Source organism: Salvelinus namaycush, chromosome 37 (assembly GCF_016432855.1).
Source record: "Salvelinus namaycush isolate Seneca chromosome 37, SaNama_1.0, whole genome shotgun sequence".
NCBI classification, from domain to species: domain Eukaryota; kingdom Metazoa; phylum Chordata; class Actinopteri; order Salmoniformes; family Salmonidae; genus Salvelinus; species Salvelinus namaycush.
Window position 1 is genome coordinate 15,364,491 of NC_052343.1, and position 16,110 is coordinate 15,380,600.

The 16,110-nt window shown below is 42.5% G+C and overlaps 1 protein-coding gene across 1 annotated transcript in view; it reads left to right on the top strand.

Moving 5' to 3' along the window:
- The window catches only part of LOC120031008 (DENN domain-containing protein 4B-like), a 40,462-nt gene extending 33,006 nt beyond the window's left edge, over nucleotides 1-7,456 (top strand). Inside the window, exons 21-27 of the mRNA XM_038976522.1 lie at nucleotides 141-421; nucleotides 817-967; nucleotides 1,067-1,306; nucleotides 1,415-1,514; nucleotides 1,698-1,863; nucleotides 4,145-4,203; nucleotides 4,311-7,456. Coding sequence (XP_038832450.1) covers nucleotides 141-421; nucleotides 817-967; nucleotides 1,067-1,306; nucleotides 1,415-1,514; nucleotides 1,698-1,863; nucleotides 4,145-4,203; nucleotides 4,311-4,456 — 1,143 coding nt within the window. The 3' untranslated portion in view covers nucleotides 4,457-7,456. The remainder of the gene's footprint in view (nucleotides 1-140; nucleotides 422-816; nucleotides 968-1,066; nucleotides 1,307-1,414; nucleotides 1,515-1,697; nucleotides 1,864-4,144; nucleotides 4,204-4,310) is intronic.
- The last annotated feature ends 8,654 nt before the right edge of the window (nucleotides 7,457-16,110 follow it).

The following is a 16,110-nucleotide window of genomic DNA, read 5'->3' on the forward strand; positions in this document are numbered from 1 at the left end:
GTTGTTGTAGCTTATAGTCTTACTATACTGTATTGGCCAACTGATTTAGTTTATTGTGGTAAAATGCATTTGCAGATGTAGAGAGAGTTATCAAACCTGTCAAAACATGCTTAATGTTCCTCCATCCTTTCCCTCTGTAGAGTTCTCTGTCGGTGGGGAGTGACGTCGACCTCCCTGAAACCACCAATTTGGCCTTTCCTCTCCGCAAGTCCTGGGACACCAACCAAGAGGGAGCGGGACTAGAGGTGTTGATGTCGAGCTGCTCCCTGTGTCGGAGCTGTAACTCCCTGGTCTATGACGAGGAGATAATGGCCGGGTGGACGTCTGACGACTCCAACCTCAACTCCAGCTGTCCCTTCTGCTCAACCACCTTCGTCCCCCTTCTCAACGCTGAGATCTGTGACCTAGGACCCGTCAGCAGGTAGGACTACTCCTCTCATCATAACATCACCCTAACATTTAAGTGTGTCTCAAATGGCACCCTATTCCCTATATAGTGCAATACTTTTGACCAGGGCCCGTAGAAGTCAAAATCCCTTCATTTTGACTCCTATTCTTATTCAATCTGTCTATTTAGGGCCATGTACAGTCCTCACCATATGTATTTGGAAAGTGAAGCTACGGTTTTACTGTCTAAATACATATGGTAAGGACTGTGTGAGGACTGTAATGTATGGTGAGGACTGTATGGTGTATGGTGGGGACTGTATGGTGAGGACTGTATAGTGAGGACTGTATGATTCTTAAACTGAATGAACTTTAGGCTTTTTTTGTCACCCAATCCCTTCATTTTGACTAACAAAGCGTTCACCACAGCCTGGAACGTACCAATTGGAACATGGACGAGGAGGTGGAGAGCGCAGCCAAGTCCCCTGGTGACCAGGGGGACATCCTGGGTCACAACGGTGTGAGTGAGGACTCCAGCTCTGAGACCAGCAGTTATTCTGAGAGCAGCAGCGTTACCATGGTACTCTACCTACACTGGTTTATTTCTCATCTTTATCTGTTGACTTCTGGGAAATATTCAATCTAGCTATACCCACAGTTAACGTGTTATTGACTCCAGGGTTCATCGGTGGGCGGGTCGCCCCAGGTGACGGTGGCCTACCTGAGCCCATTGGTGCTGCGCAAGGAGCTTGAGAGCCTGCTGGAGAACGAGGGCGAGGCGGTGCTGGCACAGGGCCAGCTCCTGGACAGCCACTCCATCATCTTCTGGAACATGGTGTGGTACTTCCATCGCCTGGGTCTGCCCAGCAACCTGCTGCAGCTGGTTCGCTCCTCACCGCTGGCCAACCAACTAGCACAGGTAACTCCGCTCCCAGGCTTCTTGGGGCCTAGTGATGAATTATTAGCATTAGTATATTACAATACATAATGTCCTCATTCTAATGTTGAGCTCCTGTCTGTGTGTCAGACTTCAGAGAACTCAGCAGTGAGGGTGAGGCTGCTGTGGGACACACTGACCCCTGACACAGACTACTGGCCCCCCCTCTACATCCTGTGGAGGATACACAGTAAGATAAACACGTTATTCACATGGATATAGTCAGATGATACAGGTTCAGATCCTTTCATGAATTACATCTCTCGCTCTCTCTCACTCGCTCTCTCTCGGGCTCTGTCGCGCTTTCGTGCCTTCTCGCTTGCTCTCTCGCTCTCACTCACTCACTCACTCACTCACTCACTCACTCACTCAGGTGGCGTACCCATGCGGAACCACAGCTGGCGGAGGCACAACCACCCCTTCACCCTGGCCTTCCTGGAGGAAGTGCTGCGCTGGGTCGGCATGAACGAGGTACACAAGGGAATCACTCTCTTCCTGGAAACCATTGCCAAGCAACCAGGCACGCCCAAGATACAAAGGTGAGTGCAGGAAATTGCCTCTGAATCATCAAATGTTGATAGCATTTTTTGTTTGTGTAAGTAATAGTGCCTTCAGAAAGTGACTTTTTTCACATTTTGTTGTTACACTCGGAATTTAAAATGGATTAAATATAAAAAGAATTGTCACTGGCCTACACACTCATTAATTAAAAATGAAAAGCTGAAATGTCTTCAGTCAATAAGTAATAAACCCCTTTGTTATGGCAAGCCTAAATATACTGGAAAAAATAAACGCAACATGTAAAGTGTTAGTCCCATGTTTCATTAGCTGAAATAAAACATCCCAGAAATGTTCCATACGCACAAAAGCACATTTCTCTAAGATGTTGTACACAAATTTGTTTACATCCCTGTTAGTGAGCATGTCTCCTCTATCCACCTGACAGGTGTGACATATCAAAAAGCCGATTAAACAGCATAATAACTACACAGGTGCACCTTGTGCCTGGGACAATAAAAGGCCACTCTAAAATGTGCCGTTGTCGCACAACACAATGCCACAGATGTGCAATTGGTACGCTGACTGCAGGAATGTCCACTGTTACTAGAGAATTTGATGTTCATTTCTCTACTATAAGCTCTAAAAGCTTATAAAAACTAAAAGCAACGTCGTTTTAGAGAATTTGGCTGTACGTCCAACCGGCCTCACAACCGCAGACCACATGTAACCACACCTGCCCAGGACCTCCACACCCGACTTCTGAGGAGTATTTCTGTCTGTAATGAAGCCTTTTGTGGGGGGAAAATTCATTCTGATTAGGGGCGGGCAGAGGCGCACCAGCCCAGTCATGTGAAATCTATAGATTAGGGCCTAATTTATTTATTTATTTAAATTGACTGATTTCCTTATATGAACTAACTCAGTGAATCATTCAAATTATTGCATGTTGCATTTATATAGTTCATGAGTAAAAATGTGCTTAACAAGTCACATAATAAGTTTCATGAATAGTGTTTAACATGATTTTTAGTACTTAATCTCTGTACCCGACACAAACAATTATCTGTAAGGTCCCTCAGTTGAGCAGTGATTTTCAAACACAGATTCAACCACGAAGACCAGGGAGGTTTTGCAATGCCTCGCAAAGAAGGGCACCTATTGGTAGATGGGTAAAAAATAAAAAATAATGACATTGAATATCCTTGAAGTTATTAATTACACTTTGGATGGTGTATCAACAAACCCAGTCACTTCAAAGATGCAGGCGTCGTTCCTAACTCAGTTGTCGGAGAGAAAGGAAACCGCTCAGGGATTACCCTATGAGGCCAATGGTGACTTTAAAACAGTGCCAGAGTTTAATGGCTGTGATAGGAGAAACATGAGAATGGATCAACAACATTGTAGTTAGTGCGCAATAATGACCTAATTGACAGAGTGAAAAGGAAGCCTGTACATAATAAAAATATTCCAAAACATGCATCCTGTTTGCAACATGGCACTAAAGTAATACTGCAAAAAATGATGTGGCAAAGCAATTCACTTTTTGTATTGAATACAAAGTGTTATGTTTGGGGAAAATCCAATACAACACATTACTGAGTACCACTCTCCATATTTTCAAGCATAGTGGTGGCTGCATCATGATATGGGAATGCTTCTAATCATTAAGGACTGGGGAGTTTTTCAGGATAAAAAAGAAACGGAAAGGAGCTAAGCACAGAGGAATACCTGATTGTCTGCTTTTCACCAGCAGGATAATAACCTAAAACACAAGGTCAAATCTACACTGGAGTTGCTTACCAAGAAGACAGTGAATGTTCCTGAGTGTCCGAGTTACAGTTTTGACTTAAATCTACTTGAAAATCTATGGCAAGACCTGAAAATGGTTGTCTAGCAATGATCAACAACAAACTTGACAGATCTTGAAGAATTTTGAAAAGAATAATGGGCAAATTTTGCACAATCCAGGTGTGGAAAGCTCTTAGAGACTTACGCAGATAGACTCACAGCTGTAATTGCTGCCAAAAGTGCTTCTACAAATTATTGACTCAGGGGTATGAATACTTATGTAAATTAGATATTTCTGTATTTCATTTTCAATAAATTGCCAAGAATTTCTAAACATGTTTTTACTTTGTCATTATGGGGTGTTGTGTGTAGATGGGTGAGAAAAAAATATTTAATCAATTTTGAATTCAGGGTGTAACACAACAAAATGTGGAATAAGTCAAGGGGTGTGATACTGTACTTTCTCAAGGCACTGTTTTGGTTATATGATTGCACAATTGTGATCGATAGTACTTTGTGTTGTGTGTCCAGGAGTCTGTACAGAGAGATGCTCTTCCTCACGCTGGCTGCCATGGGTAGAGATCACGTTGGTAAGCAGCCTCTTTAAGACACTTTAAACACAGTTGGAATACTAGAACTTCACTATAGTTTCAGACCAACCAGGCTTATTGCTTACAGCACTTTCTCTGTCTTTTAGCTGCGTTTGATAAGAAATACAAGGCTGCGTACCAACGGCTGAGTGGCTCCTTGGGTCGTGGGGAGCTCCGCAGGAAGCGAGCCCAGCCACCTAGCCCCAAGGCTGTGGACTGCAGACGGAGCTTCCTGCTGCCCCTCGAGTGCTGATACCACCTCCAGCCTCCACCCACTCCAATCCAGATCCGCCCCCATCGCTGCTGCCTCCGCTCCCTAGAACACTGATACCCAGCTGCCAAGAAGAAGGGATTGGAAAAGCTAGACAGAAAACAGACAGAATATTCTGCCTTCACTTTGGACTTCTCCGCTGTGCTGCCACCTAGCACAGCTTGGCCACACTATAAAAGCCCCCTGACGGTGCAACTATATCTCACTATCTTTGTTTATGTGAACCCGATATCTACATTTGACCTTCATTCATTTCCATTGTGCAACTGGCCTTTGGACAGCTTCCTCAATAACTAAACACAGCCCTCTCGTCCTATAGTTTGGCTACAGGGATTATTGGACCTGGTACATACAGCCCAGCCCCCTTGGACTTTGCTCGTTGCTCATATATACATGGCCTCTGCCTCACCAATATAACTCATACTGGTTTGTAGGTCATAAACCATGCATTTCATTCGTATGCAACATGTAAGGCATATTACTGACCTGCAATCTATGCATTCAATGTGAACATATTCTATAATTTGCATTGCTTTCAGACAGAAAATCTCATGAGTGGGAGATGTCTAGTGATCCTTGATGTGATGGGAAGTGTCTATCATCGAACTGTAACACATACATTACATTGCAAGGGTACATACCAATCACTCAGTCACAGTCAAAACCTTTAGATTAGATCGCATTTCATGCCTCTCTTGCTCTTTTTCACCCTCTGGAATGAATTCTGTCAACTGGACATTGGTGGTAAAGTATATCACTTTGGGATGAGACTGCTTCAGCAAGTCTCAGCCAATCCAAACGAGGATGTTTACTCTGGGAGAGGATGATATTGATTATCGACTTCGGGAGAGGATATCTTCGGAAGGATTATGTCAACTCAGATGTCGAATCTGGGAGAGAATTATGTCAACTAAGAAAGGATGATGTTGACTGGGAAAGGATGATGTCAACTCTGGGAAAGGATGTTGACTGGGAAAGGATGATGTTTCCTATTGATTTTGGGAGAGTATGATGTTAACTATCGGTTTTGGGAGCAGATGGGGAGCACTGGGGATCAGCTTTGTAATGGTTTGATCACTATCACTATGGTTTCCTTAGTGTGTGTGTTTTCCAGCTCATGGTGTGGAATGGAGCTATGGTCAAAACTTTGGGTAAGGCAGGAAATAGCCTATGCAGAGTCGCCAGAAATGCTAACATCCGGTTTTCAGGGATACAGTATTTTCAACCTGACGGAAGTGGGAACTCTGCTCAGGCGTCTTTCTATGCCTGCAACATTAGATTAGGCAGGAAGCGGAGAGAGGGTGTGACTGGGAACAGACACTGACATTCAAGGAGAATCAACGAGTCCTATAAAACCCCAGTCCTGCACCCCTACATCACAACCAGGAAGGACTTTTCATACATGGACACACATACATATTGCATACAGGATTTATCAGTTGTATTGTGTTTTTAATTCCCTGTACTGCTCTTGTGAATTTGAAGTGTGATTGGGGGTTCTCAGTTCATGAACTGATTCTCAGTGATTGAGGCATTTGTTGCAGAAAGTGGCTGACAGAAGAAAAAAAGAAAAACGTGTAGAAGGGGGGTTGATTATGGTATGTATGATGTCATGTGTTTTCTCATGTTTTATGCGTATTTACCTCATCTCATACCTCTTTTCCCGTGCAAAACGGGAGTGATTTGTCTGGGAGGATGGTCCACAAGGAAATGACTGTGATGGACCTTTAGTAGTAGTAGTAGTAGTAGTAGACTGTGATGGAACTTGAGTCACACATCACCAGTTTTTCATTCACCACACATTTTAGGCCAGTAGTGGGTTAAGAATTTTTGGCAGAGATCAAAGAACTTCAGAAGATCCACTTGAGTGGAAGGGTTAAAAGAGAAGAAGGTACTTCACTGTGGAGCACATACTTACCTACTAGGTTCTTGTTTTCATGTACAGTACCTGTGAGGCCTTTTCCCCTCTTATTTTAACACTTTATTTGTTGTTCAGCTTTCTATATGAAAACAAATTAATTGCACAATGGACTTTTCATTTTCTTTCAATTTCATATATTGTTGCCACACTGTTAAATGCCTCTGTTACCGTCATATATTGTTTTTGTTCTTGCAGTGTTATATAGCAGAGTCACGAGAGAATACCTTGTGTTCTGCCTTTGAAGATTGTGTGAGTGACAGAAATTATTGTCCCACCTGGGGAGTAAAGCTGTATTTACAACTAGGGATGTGAAGTTGTAGCGAGAACAATTTTCATATCTCATATTTTAGTCTTAACCTGAGGTTGAGATATTTCAGATGGCACTGATATATTGTGAGTCTACCCATATATCATTAAAGTACAAGGGAGACATTGTTTGCACACAGCCATCCAGTCAACAGGGATATACAGACTGGAGCAAAGCATTGAGCATTCTCAACCAGTAGAGGGCAGTAGGGCATACAGAGTCCAGTTCTAGCCATTTGTAGGTTGAATTGGGCTTGAACATGCTAAGGCAACCCTGGTCTTGGAATTGACATGTCTTTAGTAATAACATGGTGGGAACCTGTTTATTCAAATGACCTATCAGTGGTCATGACGTAAAGGAGACCCAAGAGGGAATGCTGGTTAAAAGTTAGTTATCGTCAGTGTCTCTAATTACACCCTATTTGGCTCTTGGTCAAAAATAGTGAACTGTATGGATAGTAGGTTGATAAAATGGTGTATAATTTGAGATTTCCCAGTCCGAAGATAGATTATAAAAATAAGGCAGGTAGATTTGTTCCCCAACGTAGGCAATATTACATTTATGGCCACTATTTCAATGCACCGGACTGCAAGTGAATATAAGGGACATTTATATTGTCTGTTCCGTTAAGTGAGCAAAGGAATGAAGAGAGGAGATCTGTATTTAAAATATATTGTGTTTGCTGTTGTAATTTATATGGATGTGACTTCAGTTGTAAATGTCTTGTTTTATAGAAGAAAATACACACAGATTCCCCAAAGTTCAGGTTTCTTGTGATTTAATGTACAGTATGATTTTCTCTCGGCCTAACAATAGTATTAGAGCGGCTCTAAATTACATCCTCAAACAGTATTCTCTGACCCGTCTTTGTTCTGAAGTATTGAAATGTTTTCAGGCCAGATAAAGCAGCAAATATTGTTAAATTGTGTGTATATATACAGTACCAGTCAAAAGTTTGGACACACCTACTCATTCCAGGGTTTTTCTTTATTTTTACTATTTTCTACATTGTAGAAGAATAATAGTGAAGACATCAGAACTATGAAATAACACATATGGAATCATGTAGTAACCAAAAAACTGTTAAACAAATCTAAATATATTTTAGATTTCAGATTCTTCAAAGTAGCCACCCTTTGCCTTGATGACAGCTTTGCACACGAATTATCTTTGAAAAACAGGGTCCTGATAAAGGGATGTTTCTTTTTTTGAAACGTCCCTTTTTCAGGACCCTGTCTTTCAAAGATAATTCGTAAAAATCCAAAGAACTTTACAGATCTTCATTGTAAAGGGTTTAAACACTGCTTCCCATGATTGTTCAATGAACCATAAACAGTTAATGAACATGCACCTGTGGAACGGTCGTTAAGACACTAACAGCTTACAGACGGTAGGCAATTGAGGTCACAGTTATGAAAACTTAGGACACTAAAGAGGCCTTTCTACTGACTCTGATAAACCCCAAAATAAAGATGCCCAGGGTCCCTGCTCATCTGCGTGAACGTGCCTTAGGCATGCTGCAAAGAGGCATGAGGACTGCAGATGTGGCCAGTGCAATAAATTGCAATGTCCGTTCTGTGAGACGCCTAAAACAGCGCTACAGGGAGACAGGGCGGACAGCTGATCGTCCTCGCAGTGGCAGACCACGTGTAACAACACCTGCACAGGATTGGTACATCCGAACATCACACCTGCGGGACAGGTACAGGATGGCAACAACAACTTTCCGAGTTACACCAGGAATGCACAATCCCTCCATCAGTGCTCAGACTGTCCGCAATAGGCTGAGAGAGGCTGGACCGAGGGCTTGTAGGCCTGTTGTAAGGTAGGTCCTCACCAGACATCACCGGCAACAACCGCGCCTATGGGCACAAACACATGGTCGGATTCGCGTTTATCGCCGAAGGAATGAGTGTTACACCGAGGCCTGTACTCTGGAGCGGGATTGATTTGGAGGTTGAGGGTCCGTCATGGTCTGGGGCGGGGTTTCACAGCATCATCGGACTGAGCTTGTTGTCATTCCAAGCAATCTCAACGCTGTGCATTACAGGGAAGACATCCTCCTCATGTGGTACCCTTCTTACAGGCCCATCCTGACATGGCCCTCCAGCATGACAATGCCACCAGCCATACTGCTCGTTCTGTGTGATTTCCTGCAAGACAGGAATGTCAGTGTTCTGCCACGGCCAGCGAAGAGCCCGGATCTCAATCCCATTGAGCACGTCTGGGACCTGTTGGATGGGAGGGTGAGGGCTAGGGCCATTCCCCCCCAGAAATGTCTGGGAACTTGCAGGTGCCTTGGTGGAAGAGTAGGGTAACGTCTCACAGCAAGAACTGGGAAAAACTTATTTGTGTATGTATGTGTGTGTGTATATATATACACTGCTCAAAAAAACAGGGTGCCAGTGGCGAATTTGCCAATCTTGGTGTTCTCTGGCAAATGCCAAACGTCCTGCACGGTGTTGGGCTGTAAGCACAACCCCCACCTGTGGACGTCGGGCCCTCATACCACCCTCATGGAGTCTGTTTCTGACCGTTTGAGCAGACACATGCACATTTGTGGCCTGCTGGAGGTCATTTTTCAGGGCTCTGGCAGTGCTCCTCCTGCTCCTTCTTGCACAAAGGCGGAGGTAGCGGTCCTGCTGCTGGGTTGTTGCCCTCCTACGGCCTCCTCCACGTCTCCTGATGTACTGGCCTGTCTCCTGGTAGCGCCTCCATGCTCTGGACTACGCTGACAGACACAGCAAACCTTCTTGCCACAGCTCGCATTGATGTGCCATCCTGGATGAGCTGCACTACCTGAGCCACTTGTGTGGGTTGTAGACTCCGTCTCATGCTACCACTAGAGTGAAAGCACCGCCAGCATTCAAAAGTGACCAAAACATCAGCCAGGAAGCATAGGAACTGAGAAGTGGTCTGTGGTCACCACCTGCAGAACCACTCCTTTATTGGGAGTGTCTTGCTAATTGCCTATAATTTCCACCTGTTGTCTATTCCATTTGCACAACAGCATGTGAAATTTATTGTCAATCAGTGTTGCTTCCTACGTGGACAGTTTGATTTCACAGAAGTGTGATTGACTTGGAGTTACATTGTGTTGTTTAAGTGTTCCCTTTATTTTTTTGAGCAGTGTGTATATATATACACACACACACAATATACTCATAATCAGTATGAGACCATTGTATCCTGCATAAGGTTATGTAGCGGTGTCATCTTACGCTGAAGCTCTGTCTGATCTACATTGTTCAGTAGTTGTATCAGCCCAGTGGGATATACGTTCCAAACCAGTTCATCTGGTCCAGTTGCCATGGACCTTTTTATTCCACTGTCAGTATAAGTCAGTACATGACACCTTTATTTCAAGAACATATATCAAAGTGGTCTTTTTTCACTGGCGGTTGGGCAGGGTGTTGGGTTGTTTTGCCCCCTGTTTTTTGGTCTTCTTTATACGCCTCAGCTTGTTTATTTTCTGACGACTTACTATTCAATGAAATGGAATGTAGTTTCTGGTACATTGTGTAGTCAAGGACAAGTCTGCTACAGGAAATATTGGTTTTCTATAATGTAAACAGGGAAAAGTCAAAGGTGGGGAAGCAAATAATCTTCATCTTTATCTCTACTCTCCTCCATCCTATTTCCTCCATGACCACAAGCCTTGTAGAGAGGAATGGTGTGAAAATCTGAGCCGTATGCATGCAGTGAGAGGCGGTCTTGCCAGGCCAGCTCAGATTAGACCACTGTGATCGTCACTATGTGAAACCCTAAACCCCATTATGTGGCTAACAGGATAAAGCTTTGCTACTGCTGGGCGGACAATGAGCTACAGAGGGCTCTCAATACAGCCATGCTTACTGCTCACTGTTTAACCACAGATGCCTGGGAATAACTCTATTAGTCTCTGTATGCATACTATGGAGGATAAAGTGCTCCTATCGATTGAAATGCCCTTTGCCATTTCCTCTTGGGTGAAATATCATAGGCTATTATAAGCTGATGTACCTGCAGGGTAAGATGACTGATTCACATCGTCTGATGCATTTCAGGTTGAAGGTTCATGTCAGTTTGTTGAGTGTTGAGCATCCCTGTAATTTGAATGTTGAATCCAAAGTAACTTCATTCTGAAGCCCTGAATTCCTTTCAATTGTGATAACATATACAGAATTGTATGTGCTACAAAATATGAATTTGACCGATTTGAGTAAATGAACATACTCCAAACAGACAATACTAGTTTATCTTCTCTTCTATAAAGTCCTGAAGCACTCTGAAATGTATGATGTTGCCCTTAGAGACCTTAGAGACATAATAACCTCTCACTGATCGATAAGACATGGATAACTTCGCACTGTCCAGACCTGTAATACCATAGCAACAACCATCTTCAAGCCATCTGCTCTCTGATCTGATCTCTGTGACACCAACCTTTACTGGCTAGATTAGGACAATATATGAGGTTAGATGTTTTGTTCTTAAACCTACTGTATCATACAGAGGTTTATTGTCAATGAGGGATATTTGAGTGATGTTGCACAGTAAAGCCTGATCGGCTTCACTACGAGTCTACAAAACATTATGTACACATTGACACCATATGATACTTGCAGTATGTAGATTTAAACATACTGGGCTCAGCAGATGAAGGTACATTTCCAGAAGGAACTGATTTATTGGTGGTGAGAAGAACCAGGATGATTATGAGAAATCACAAAAGCTGCGCTTAGACAGGCAGCGCAATTCTGATATTTCTTTTCCACTAATTGGTCTTTTGTCCAATCAGATCAGCTCTGAAAAAGAGCTGATGTGAAACATCTGATGTGATTGGTCAAAGGACTAAATAGTGGGAAAAATATCAGAATTGGGCTGCCTAATGAGTTCGCTAAGAAAATCACAAAGGGGTGTGGGCTGAGGGGTGACTGTCTATACCTTTTTTTTAAAGCTGGAATGGGTAGACATGTTTTGTGTCTGTTTCTCTCTGACTCTTTGCATATGTATATATCTCTGGACATTCCCAGTTGGACCAGACTCCTAATTATATATATATTTTCATGTCCTTTCTATCTCCCTAGCAACTTTAATGGTCAGATTAGGAGAATATATGATATGAGATGCTGATACAGCTGTAGTATAGTTTTAACGAGCCCATGGGGGACAGTTGATTGATGTTGTCCAGTAAAATTGGCAAGCATGACCACCTTCACTCCCTTACCAGACTGTGTAAAACATTATATTTGGTGTTCAAGATGTGTAAAAAATGTTTTAAGGGGGAGTACATTGTATGGTGAGTTTAATAAAAGTTGTACTGTGGGTGGGGAGCATGGGACAGTAAGCTTGATTTTAGAGTAGGATGAGTGACCAGAAGATCTGTTACTTTTTGTAAGACGTCTATTAAGTATTATTGCGCAATAGTATTATATTTGAACTACTATTCTAAAGACAGTATACTTTTGATATAATCTAAAACAATTATATAGATACTCATTCATTCACTTGATAAAAGATGCAAAATTTGACTTTCATTAGACACTACCATTACATAGAAGAAGAAAACGGTCCTCTTCGTCAGATGATGAATGATGAGGATCAGATTTAATGATGGTGAGAACCAGGAGGATTAGGATAGGAACAGTCACTGAGCTACTTACTAATGAGCTAGTTAAGAAGATAACAAAAACTGTGTGTAGGTAGGATCTATGCCTCTTCCCTCAGATGGCTAAAAAACATGCATCTCATTCTCCTCCCAGATCCTTGTTTTGCATGTTGATATCTCCCTCATAATAGACCAGGCCATTCCCACTTGGACCGATCCCCAATTAGATCCCTTTATATGAACAGAAGACCACCTAATGAATAACACACTGCTGCTAGCCTGTTGTTCTCCCTTAAGAGGGGTGCGTATTGTGTGTGTTGGGGGGCAGATGCCTGTTAATTGGCTGGTCTGTCCTACTGTGAGCCGCACCGCATTCCATTCCAACAGCTTTGGTAATGGAGCCATAGTGAGGACCGTTGGGGCAGAGGGTGGCTGAATGTGTTTTTCTATTTAAACATTCGTTATTGTACCCAAGGTTGAGAACTTCTTTGAGGCTGGTGGAGTTGAGATGATGAGATGACTTGAGTTGGTGAATGGTCTTCATTGAACAGACCTTCAACTTGCTTGTAGCTACTATGACTGTGTTTTTAGTAAAGCTGCAGTACAATATGCTTCCCCTTCTCATCATCAAGAATCTACTTTTTTAGGAGAGAAAAAAGACACCAAAGAGGAACAACATGATGACTTTATTCAAATGAGTTTATCCCCTGCTAAGAAGTTTCCTTTCATTTGAAAGTTTGTTTCTTAATTCCTTTGTTGTTGTTGTTAATGAATTCTTTACAGTGATCTTTTTTCATCGTATTTTAAATAGCTTGTAGAAAATACACTTTATGACACCGTCAAGAATCATTATGACCATCATAATGCCAGATAGGCCTATCACGTACAGTACATGCCCTTATGTCAGTCATCAATCAAAAAGAGGGTGTCTTGTCATGCTCCTGAAGGATAACAACCTCTAACTCAACGTGAGCAAGACAAAGGAGATGATCGTGGACTACAGGAAAAGGAGGGCCGAGCACACCCCCATTCTCATTGACGGGGCTGTAGTGGAGCCCGTTGAGAGCTTCAAGTTCCTTGGTGTCAACATCACCAACAAACTATCATGGTCCAAACACACCAAGACAGTCATGAAGAGGGCACGACAACGCCTATTCCCCCCTCAGGAGACTGAAAAGATTTGGCATTGGTCCTCAGATTCTCAAAAAGTTATACAGCTGCACCATCACCGTCTGGTATGGCAACTTCTCGGCCTCCGACCGCAATGCACTATAGAGGGTAGTGCGAACAGCCCAGTACATCACTAGGGCCAAGCTTCCTGCCATCCAGCCACCCTAGTCATATACTGTTCTCTCTGCTACTGCACGGAAAGCGGTACCAGAGCACCAAGTCTAGGTCCAAAAGACTTCTTAACAGCTTCTACCCCCAAGCCATAAGACTGCTGAACAATTAATCAAATGGCAACCCGGACTATTTGCATTGACCCCCCCCCCCCCCACACACACACACATTTTTACACTGCTGTTACTCTCTGTTTATTATCTATGCACAGTCACTACATGTACATATTACCTTAATTACTTCTACTAAGCTGTGCCCCCGTACATTGACTCGGTACCGGTACCCCAAGTACTGTATATAGCCTCGCTACTGTTATTTTATTGTTGCTCTTTAATTATTTGTTTATTTTATTTTTTATTTGTTCTTTTTTCTTTATTTCTTTTTTACTTCAGTTTATTTTAGTAAATACTTTAACACTTTTTTTTTTTTAACTGCGTTGTTGGTTAAGGGCTTGTAAGTAAGCATTTCACTGTATGGTCTACACCTGTTGTATTTGGCACATGTGACAAATAAAATTTGATTTGATATGTCATGACAGTGTTATGACTATATTATGACAAGTTATGTCAGCTGTTATGACATGACATGGTTATGCCCGTGTCATAACATGTTATGATGCTGGGTGTCAAGTTAAGTGTTAATATATATATATATATATATATTAATTAAAGTATTCAGATACCTTCACTTTTTCTACATTTTGTTACGTTACAGCATTATTCTAAAATGTATTAAATTGTTTTTTTTCTTCATCAATCTACACATAATACCCCATAATTACAAAGCAAAAACTGTTTTTTAGAAATGTTTGCAAATGTATTGAAAAAAAAATAACTGAGATATTACAGTATTCAGACCCTTTACTCATACTTTGTTGAAGCACCTTTGGCAACAATTACAGCCTCGAGTCTTCTAGGGTATGACGCTACAAGCTTGGCACACTTGTATTTGGGGAGTTTCTCCCATTCTTCTCTGCAGATCCACTCCTGCGTTGTCTTGGCTGTGTGCTTAGGGTCGTTGTCCTGTTGGAAGGTGAACCTTGAACCCAGTCTGAGGTCCTGAGCGCTCTGGAGCAGGTTTTCATCAAGGATTTCTCTGTACTTTTGTTCGTTCATCTTTCCCTCCATCCTGACTAGTCTCCCAGTCCCTGCCGCTGAAAAACATCTGCACAGCATGATGCTACCACCACCATGCCTCCCCGTAGGAATGGTTTCAGGTTTCCTCCAGATGTGATGTTTGGCATTCAGGCCAAAGAGTTCAATCTTGATTTAATCAGACCAGAGAATCTTGTTTCTCATGGACTGGGAGTCCTTTCGATGACTTTTCGCAAACGCCAAGCGGGTTGTCATGTGCCTTTTACTGAGTAGTGGCTTCAGTCTGGCCACTCTACCATAAAGCCCTGATTGGTGGAGTGCTGCAGAGATGGTTGTCCTTCTGGAAGGTTCTCCCATCTCCACAGAGGAACTCTAGAGCTCTGTCAGAGTAGTCATCGGGTTCTCCCTGACCAAGGTCCTTCTCCTCTGATTGCTCAGTTTGGTCGGGCAGCCAGCTCTAGGAAGAGTCTTGGTGGTTCCAAACTTCTTCCATTTAAGAATGATGGAGGCCACTGTGTTCTTGGGGACCTTCAATGCTGCATAAATTTGTTGGTACCCTTCCCCAGATTTGTGCCTCGACACAAGATCAGAGATCTACCGACAATTCCTTCGACTTCATGGCTTGGTTTTTGCTCTGACATGCTCTGTCAACTGTGGGACCTTATATAGACAGGTGTGTGCCTTTCCAAATCATGTCCAATCAATGGAATTTACCACAAGTGGACTCCAATCAAGTCGTAGAAACATCTTAAAGATGATCATTGGAAACAGGATGCACCTGAGCTCAATTTCGAGTCTCATAGCAAAGGGTCTGAATACTTATGTAAATAAGGTATTTCTATTTTTTATTTTTAATACATTTGCATAAATGTTTTATTTAATCAATTTTAGAACAAGTCTGTAACGTAACAAAAAGTGGAAAAAGTCAAGGGGTCTGAATACTTTCTGAATGAGCTGTATATACACTACCGTTCAAAAGTTTGGGGTCACTTGAAAATGCCCTTGTTTTTGAAAGAAAAGCCCTTTTTTTGTCCATTAAAATAACATCAAACTGATCAGAAGTTCCCTCTTCACTGTTGATGTTGAGACTGGTGTTTTGAGGATACTATTTAATGAAGCTGCCAGTTGAGGACTTGTGAGGTGTATGTTTCTCAAACTAGACACTCTAATATACTTGTCCTCTTGCTCAGTTGTGCATCGGGGCCTCCCACTCCTCTTTCTATTCTGGTTAGAGCCAGTTTGCACTGTTCTGTGAAAGGAGTTGTACACGGCATTGTACGAGATCTTCCGTTTCTTGGCAATTTCTCGCATAGAATAGCCTTCATTTCTCAGAACAAGAATAGACTGATGAGTTTCAGAAGAAAGTTATTTGTTTCTGGCCAT